This window comes from Eumetopias jubatus, unplaced genomic scaffold (genome assembly GCF_037043125.1).
Source record: "Eumetopias jubatus isolate StellerSeaLion01/CBP00866 unplaced genomic scaffold, mEumJub1_p1.0 scaffold_1, whole genome shotgun sequence".
Taxonomy (NCBI): domain Eukaryota; kingdom Metazoa; phylum Chordata; class Mammalia; order Carnivora; family Otariidae; genus Eumetopias; species Eumetopias jubatus.
Genome location: NW_028274807.1, coordinates 209634838 through 209642736, shown reverse-complemented (window position 1 = coordinate 209642736; position 7899 = coordinate 209634838). Strand labels below are relative to the sequence as shown.

Below are 7899 nucleotides of genomic sequence, written 5' to 3'. Positions count from 1 at the left end.
CCCCAGACCGTCAGGGAGAGAAGAAGGGCTGTAATGTTGTCTGGAGTCCCAGTGTCCACTTGAAGAAAAAAGGTTAGCAGCCCCATCATCCACCAATTTCCTTTTATTTCTCAACAGTCCTGAATCAGGTATTGTGATTCTCATTTTGCAGATGAGTAGACTGAGTCACAAGTTAAGGCACATCATTAAGGTCACACAATTAGGCATTAAACTGGGGTTCAAGCTGAAGTCCCAACTGGCTTCTGAGCCTTAGCTCTTACATGCTCTGCTGGGCTTCATGGAAAGAAGGTTCTGTTCTCCCCACAGGGCTTCCAGGCCTTCACCAGAGGCTGGAAGGCCTTCCAGAGGGCTGGTAGCTGGGCACATAATGTGCCCCCACCCCGCTGCTCCTCTCTGAGGTTCCGATTCATGTCACCCACACAGACCCAGGGCCCTTCTGGGGCTACACACCACTTGGAGTGGTCTTCTGTGGCACTGAAGGCTGGTCCAGCTGGCTCAGGGAAAGCTATCTGGGTCACGTCCAGCACATGCTGGTCCCTGGAGCAGTTGGAGGGTAGGATGCCATGAGAGTTTTGCCAGAATTGGACCTGCAAGTTACTGCCAAGGGCTTCTGCCAACCAGCCAGAGTACAGGTCTGTGGAGGATGGAAAAAGGGCATGGACAGGGTCAGGGTCACTGCTGGGGCCCCTTTCCCTTTCTGAGCTCAGTTTCCTCAGTTGTCAATTCCTGGAAACATAGGGAATGACAAACATTAAAACTAATAGCCCTTACCAAATGCTTTACATGCATCATTTCATTCATAGCAATCCTTTAAAGTAGATAATTGGTGTCCCCATTTCTCAGACGGGTTAAACTGAGGCTCTGGTTGAACCACACATCACATAGCCAGAAACCAGTATGTGAACCCAAGTCAGTTATCCACCTCTCATTTGCTTGTGGCTCTCAAAGAGTCCTAGTCCTTATTCCTGACCTGCCCTTAGCCATGGACACACCAGGCACCCCCTCTGCCGAAAGAAAGCTTTGCAACCCTTAGTCTCAGGACTCACCATCTCCAAATTTTCCAAATTTGGCAAAGCTCTGGAATGTGTCCCCTGCCTTGGATGTGAGTGTTACACTGCTGTTCCAGGGGCCGTGGAGAACATGGTGGCCCTTGACCACATCCTCCAGGTAGGGGACTTTCTGAGCGAAGGCCACATCTAGCTTGTGGTCATACACTAGGGGGTAGGTGTAAGTCAGCTGTCTGCCTGGAGAGCAAGGGTGGAGAAAATGAAGGACTGTTCCACATTCTGGCCTGGGAATCAGGGATTCACTTTGCCTCCCTGTCCACACTCACCAATCTTCCAGAACTGCGTGAGGGGAAAAGACACACAGAGCAGGGTCTGCCCATAGGTTTGGGCGTTAAAAGGCCAGCTGTATGCAGCAGAGGAGGTGGGTGGAGGGAACCGTGGAACACTGTGGACCAGCCAGAAGCCCCCTTCTTGGTCCAGGAGCAGCACGCCTGAACCAGAAGACAGGGATCAGAAGGACTGCTCAAGGCATCCCAACAAGCACGTATGCCACCAGGAACACCCTCCATTTGCCGGGGGCCTGGAGAAGGTGTGGGCAGTGTCGACACCACTGCTGAGCTCAGTTTCTGCAGCTGTCAATTCTCATAGTCAAAAACAAAAACAATATTAATATAATGAGGAAGCAGATGTCCAGAGTCTGACAGAGCACCCCCCCACACACCACCCCATCCCTGGGCAGGGCAGGGGTTAGCTGGGGAAAATGCATAGGAAAACCAGAGCCCTTCCCCAGCCCCAATCCGGGACTCACCCTTTGTGTGCCCCCGACTGGACAAGTCCTGAGCCCCACTGGGTTTAGGTGGCTGGTCATTGTATAGCAGGAAGGCGAGCTGGGGGGAGATGGATGGGGCAACTTTAAATTTCCCTCCAGGCTGGGCCCTAGCGTCTCATCCCAGGTTCAGCCCAGGCCCCCCTTCACCTGGCTGGCATTCTGGTACAGCGGCAGCAGGCTGCGGCCCACTGCCCCCGCCGAGCTGTTGATGGACCCCGCGCCGTCGCGCCAGCCCCCTGAGTCTTTATCCATGTACTTGTATCGCAGTCCGCTCTGCGCCGCTTTCCCGGGCCCGCTCTGGGCTGGCAGCTTGTAGACCACGAACCTCGAAGTTGAGGAATGGGAGAAATGGAGGGAGGGGAAGAGAGGGAACCCTGGCTTCACCCAGTTGCCGTGCACCCCCCCAGGCCGACCCCGGGGGATGGTCGGCGCCTGCGCACTCACCAGTCCACAGGCTGCCCCGAGTCCCCGTAGCAGGTCAGGGTCCTTACAGGGACCCACAGCAGCGCGGCCAGGAGCATCGGGTTCAGCGTGGCCATGGCGCTTGGGTCCAGGAATCTGTGTTGGGGCCCGGGACGCCAGGTCACAAGCTGGGCCGGGCCGGTCCCTAGTCGACTTTCACTTCCCCAGACAGGCGTGGGAACCCCAGCCGGAACCTCACGAGGATGGAGACTGCCCGCGAGACAGAGAAGCTGAGATTTGAAAGTCAGTTCGAGGCCCTCCGGGGGCGGGGCTTCCTTTCTGACGGTCACTCCCCTCGGGCACCACCTCGCGCTTCCGGCGGACTCAACTCTTGATATACTCCACCCGCCCGTCCGGCTCAGGCCACGCCTCCTATGACCCTCTCCCGCCTCCGACTCCTTTCCTGGCCAATCATAGCTCACATCCCTCCGCTAGGCCCCGCCTCCGTCTCTTTCTGTGGCTAGTCTCAAAACTGCTCTCTTCCGCTAGCACCCCGCTGCTCCGGCTCCTGGGTCAAACGCAGATTTGGATTTTTTTCCTTTCCTGTCTTACAACCTGAAGTCTAACTCTTGTGAACTTTGCTCTTTTAAGGGGCGCTTGTGCTCCTGATCCTCCCCCTTTTTATTCCACATGTTTTCCTGGGGCCTCCTGAGATAGCTATTCAAGGGAATATTTTGGATCGGGTCACGGTGGAGGGTGATGGGGCCAGGCTGAGGGCTGGGGACCCAGGGAGACGGTCCCAGTGAATGTACCTGGGGTTCAAGGCAGGAGACAAGGACAATTTAGGCTAAACTGGGGGTGTGACCGGGAGGGGCGGCAAAGCCTTCAGTGCCGAGAGGGGTCGCTGAAGTTTACATGAGGGTGTGAAGGTGTGTATGGCCCCCCAATCTCACCCCGAGAGTAAAGCTTCCTCCCATCTTCCAGCACCCAAAACCCACAAAGTCAGGCCAACGCTGAACCTTTATCTGGGAGGGGCATTAGTACAGGACCCGTTATAACCATTCACAGCAGATCCAGCCACTATGCAGAGCTTCATTAGTCAAGGTGTGAAACCCCCCTTCTAGGCCCAGGGTCTTTGGGAAGCCTCACCCCACAACCACTCCCACTGCCCAAGGCCTCTTGTAAGCTGGTCTGAGGGTCCAGCTCTCTGAGGGTCTGTCTCTCTGTCCGAAATGTCTGAGTGTCCCACAGAGTCCGTTTATTTGGAGGTCTCTCTCTCTTGCTGTATCTGTGTAGCTCTGTGGCTGAGGACGCGTGGGAGCTTGGGTTGGAGGTTCCCCCAGTCTGTCTATGGGCCAGTCCTTGATCTTTGGGTGGATCTGTGGGGCCGCGAATCCAGGAGAGGGTCCGTCCGAGGGAAAACCACCCTGTGTGGATCTGCTGTTGTTCCATCCCCAATCCCCTGGAAGGGTCCAAGTGTTGGGGCAGGGCTCAAAGATGACGCTTCATGTGCAAGGCCAGGTGATCGGAGCGTGAAAAAGCGCGCGGGCAGAGCTGGCAGCGGAAGGGGCGCTGTCCAGTGTGCTTCCGGTAGTGGCGGGTCAGTTCGTCCGAGCGCGCGAACCTCCAGCCACAGCCGTCCCACGTGCAGGCGTAGGGCTTCTCCCCTGGGGGATGGGTGGGGGACGAGGAAGCCTTGAGCGCCACTGTCCGCCCCACCCCTCCCCCGTCTGCCTCTGCATCTATCTGGTCGCACTCCTTTGCTCACCCTTGGTCCGTACTGGGGTGAGGCAAGTGAGGCGCCCCAGCACGCAAAATGTAGGGAGGCGCTCACTCTCAGGGGAAGGTCCTGATTCTGCACCCACGTCCTGCCTCTGCGACCTCGACCCCTCTGTACCTGCATTTGGCACCAAACCCGTTCTCATTTCCTGGACCCAAGTCGTGTCCCCTACCCCACTGGCTTCATTTCCTGTTCCCTATTACCCTGCCCCGGAGTCCTAAAGCCATCCCCACCTTCATCCTTTGGCTTGGCTCCCTGTGTTCCAGCCCCTCCCTGGGGACCCTCCAGCAGCCGCCTAATTCTGCCCGCCCCCCCCGCCCCTCCCCCGGCCTTGACCCTTGGGCCTCGAAATCCAGGCCCTGTCCCCGGTGATTGTTCTCTCCCCAGGCTACTCCTGGCCTCTCCCCCCATGCGTCTCTGCACAGGAAGGTACACGTGGCCCTGTGGGGACTCCTACTAAATTTAGGCTTCACCCTTCCTCCTCTCCCCAGCCTCTATTCCACAGCCCCGCCCCGTCTTAGGATCCCTGGGACCCGGCTTTCTCCTCCGATGCCCACCCTCCTTTCTAGTCCCTCTACGGTCCTGGACCTGCCTCGGCTTCTGGGCTCCGGAAACTGACTCTGGCCCTGCCTCTCCTCCTCAGTGCGGCCACGCCCCCTACAGTCTGGCTCCGCCTCCCCGGCAAGCAACCCAAGCTTTATACTCCTGGCCGCTAACCCCCGCTCTCCGCTGGCCCCACACCTGAACCCTCTGTCTTTGACCCCGCCCCTGGCATTCCAAGCTTGTCCCCTCTCCGCAGTCCCTCCTCTAGCCCGCCCCCTTTGTCACTTGCCAGGCTTTCTGCTCTTTGGCCCTTCTCCTGCCCAGGTCTTAGCTGTCTGTTCCCTGAGACGCTCCTCAGGTTCCCCAGGTTGTCTCCGTGCCCCTACCCTGCTCCCGGGGTCCCAGGCCGGCTCCCAGCTCCCTCTGCCCTGCCCGTGGCTCCGAAATTCTGCTTTAGCTCCGCCACTTGCTCGGGTTTTCCAGCTCCCCAGCCATTCTCTGGTCCTGAGGCCCATCCTCCAGCCGCGCGCCCCGCTCCCTCACCTGTGTGCGTGCGCAGATGAGCCTTTAGGTGTGAGCTCTTGGTGTAGCTCTTCCCACAGCCCGGGTGCGTGCATGTGTGCGCCGCCTGCCTCTTGCGCGCCCACGATCGCCGGCTGCGTTTGGATGGCGCCGCGTCCGCGATCCCTCCTGGGTCTCCTGCGGTTCCCCGGAGTCCCGCACCCGCCGTCCCGGGTCCCAGACAACTCAAGAAAGAGGGGGGTGATGTGGGGCCGGGCGCAGGCACCGGGAGCCCGCGGAAGAGCTGGAAGTGCCCTTGGTACTGCGGCACTGGGTACAGCGCTGGGTACCCGGACAGCAGCCCGTAGGGGGCGCCTGGCGCCGTGGGCACTGAAAGCCCGGTCCTCGAGAAGTAGCTGCCGGAGGAGCCCGCACCTGGCCCGGGGTACACCGGCTGCAGCGGCAGTGCCTTGGGCTCGGGGGCTGGGCCCAGGGCTGAGCCCGCGAAGGCGTCCGGGGCCGGGGCTCTTGGGGCCGGGCGTGCCCAGCCCGGGTGCTCCTCGGGACCCAAGAGCCCAGCCAGCCCCGGGCCGCCCACATACGGGCTGGGAGTCTCGGGTGGCGGCGGCGGCAGCAGGGGCGGCGGCGGGAACTGCACCCCGGAGCACTCGCCTGGCGCCACAGCGCAGGTTTGGGGCGCGCCGCCCGGCTCTGAGCACGAGAAATTGGTGAGAAGGAGGTCCAGATCCCAGGCAGTGGTCGAGTCCCTCTCGCCGTCTTCGTCCTCCCTGGGCGTGTCCTGCAACTCCGGCCTCACGTGGAGGGGCAGCCCGGTGGGATCAGGGCGACCGAGACCCAAGTCCTGCACCTCCTCAGAGCGCCACCACTGGGGAGGGAGCCGGTAGCGTGAGGCTTCGGTGGACACCAGGGTACCCTGCCCAGAGACGGAAGGGGCTGGATGCCCTAATGGGGGCAGGCTGGCCAGAGGCTCTGGAAAGGGGTCTTGGTTGCTTGTCTGTCATATCAGTCTGTCCCCCTCCCTTACACTGCACACTCCCTCCAGCCCCTCCAAGTCCGGGGACCAGAGGTCGATGGGTCTGGCTGGAGACCCAAGATAAGACTGACATTATCTGGAGCCACACTCAGGCACGGGGGAAGGGGGGGAAGAGCTAGGCATGGAAGGCTGGGTGGGGGGCAGCCTTGCCTCAGTTTCCTCCAGGCTCTCCCTCTCCTTCCCTGCCCCCCCCAAAATTAATTCCCAAGATTAAATTCCTGCATTTGCTGTTTCCCCCTGATATCTGGGGTTGTCTTACTGTGGACTGCTGCAGTGTTCAGCTTTGAACCTCAGGTTCTTTTTTCTTTTCTTTCTTTCCTTTTTTCTTTTTTCAAAGTAAGCTCTATGCCCAACATGGGGCTTGAACTCATGACCCTAAGATCAAGAGTTGCATGTTCTACCTACTGAGCCAGCCAGGTGCCCCTCCAAGCCTCAGTCTTATATGACAAGAATAGGTCCTTAGACCAAGTTCAGACGCCTGGCCTGGGCTGAGGACCCCCAGCCTTGGGTAAGATGCAGAGCAAGATGCAGACTAGACACCCCCCCCCAAGCTCTAACCACAGCCCAGGACCCCAGCCAGCCCACTTACACCCCACCTGGCCCCACCTTGAGAAAGTCCTCCTGTGTGTCCGGGAAGGGGCCCAAGGTGGTCAGCGTGCTGATGGAGGGCAAGGCGGTCTCAGCTGCAGCCATGGCCGGCTGGTGCCCACCCTGGGCCTCAGGCCTCCTCTCCCTCCGTGGCCTCGTGGGCTCTGAGACACCAATGGCCCCTTGGAGGGCTCCTCTCTGCCCTCAGCTGATTGGCTGCAGCCCCTGATAAGAGGCAGGCAAGGCGGGGGTCACTGTTTCTGGGGAAGAGACCTCATCTCAGCCTGCTTAAGGGCTGGGCCTTAAGGACTGACCCCATATAAAAAGCCAAGTCAGAGGTTCAGGGGCTGGGGGCTCAGAGGTTGAGGGTTCAGGTGTTGGTAAAGCGAGGCACTGAGTCCCCACAAAAGGAGAGACTTGGTGCCCTACTCTTAGTTATCTTCCTGTAGAAGGGGTAACAGACAGAATGGGGATCCTGAGAAGGGGCTTTGAGACACCCTTTCCTGTGACCGGGGCCCTGTAGCTCTCCCTCTCCCCAATAAACAGCAGCGACCGTGCTGATGGCGGGACTTGGCCTGAAGTCCCTGCCAAGCCAAGCATTATCAGACACCCCAGATGTTGGAGCCTGCTATCAGGTGGGAGCCCAGAACAGCCGAAGCTCTGTTCCCGATGAGTGGGAGGGTTGGGGGCTGGGGCTTCTCGTTGGGTTGGTTTGAAATTGCCTGGATTGTGAGTTCGCAGGGCCTGAGCCCAGTGCCAGGAGGACCCCCTCCCAATCAGCCGCCAGCTGTCGACCATGGACCCTCTGCGGGGTGCTGTGTGGAGTTGGGCTGTGTTGTGGGGGGGAGGCTGCTGTGACCACAGTTGCTCCGGTGTGATGGGGCCGGCGGGGGGGGGGGAAGTGACCCCCTCTGCGGGGTGAAATGGGACGGTCGGATCATCAGGCCACAGGAAGTACCTGAGGATGTACAGGAGACCCTCAGCAACCCCTGCTCTAGGACTGGCTGCTCTTTGATTGCTGCCCCACATGGGGCGGTGGGGTGGGGATCCAAGCTTCTACACCAGGGACCTCCACTGTTGTGCCCTGGGAACCTGGGTGGATGCTACGGACACATCATAAACACCTAGTCCACGGTCATATCCACACACAATAGGCAGTTACATAGTGACACAGATTCCTGGTCCCTCAGTCACA

At 59.7% G+C, this 7899-nt stretch overlaps 2 protein-coding genes across 3 annotated transcripts; both read right to left on the bottom strand.

Moving 5' to 3' along the window:
- Positions 1 to 88: 88 nt before the first annotated feature.
- DNASE2 (deoxyribonuclease 2, lysosomal) lies at positions 89 to 2617 on the bottom strand. Its single transcript, XM_028088946.2, is given in 7 exon segments — positions 89 to 300; positions 303 to 634; positions 1047 to 1244; positions 1334 to 1498; positions 1816 to 1894; positions 1984 to 2161; positions 2281 to 2617. Coding segments are annotated over 7 exon segments (1098 nt in total). The 5' UTR covers positions 2376 to 2617; the 3' UTR covers positions 89 to 249.
- A 693-nt stretch (positions 2618 to 3310) lies between these two features.
- KLF1 (KLF transcription factor 1) lies at positions 3311 to 6859 on the bottom strand. Of its 2 annotated transcripts, none has more exons than XM_088017097.1 (3): positions 6723 to 6859; positions 5105 to 5996; positions 3311 to 3905 (listed from the first exon to the last, which is right to left on the bottom strand). In XM_088017097.1, the coding sequence occupies exons 1-3, from the start codon at positions 6807 to 6809 to the stop codon at positions 3730 to 3732; spliced, it is 1155 nt and encodes a 384-aa protein (XP_087873223.1). In that variant the 5' UTR covers positions 6810 to 6859; the 3' UTR covers positions 3311 to 3729. The 2 variants fall into 2 exon arrangements, with proteins under 2 accessions (XP_087873223.1, XP_027944744.1); XM_028088943.1 differs by having other exon boundaries at positions 5105 to 5948.
- Between the last annotated feature and the right edge of the window lie 1040 nt (positions 6860 to 7899).

What these genes read in the sequence shown, in the direction of transcription:
- KLF1 (XM_088017097.1), bottom strand. Translation starts at nt 6,809, where the DNA reads ATGGCTGCAGCTGAGACCGCCTTGCCCTCCATCAGCACGCTGACCACC. An exon ending in CACAGGAGGACTTTCTCAAG is followed by an intron (nt 5,997 to 6,722) that starts GTGGGGCCAGGT and finishes GTCTCTGGGCAG; the next exon opens with GGTACCCTGGTGTCCACCGA. An exon ending in TCATCTGCGCACGCACACAG is followed by an intron (nt 3,906 to 5,104) that starts GTGAGGGAGCGG and finishes CCCATCCCCCAG; the next exon opens with GGGAGAAGCCCTACGCCTGC.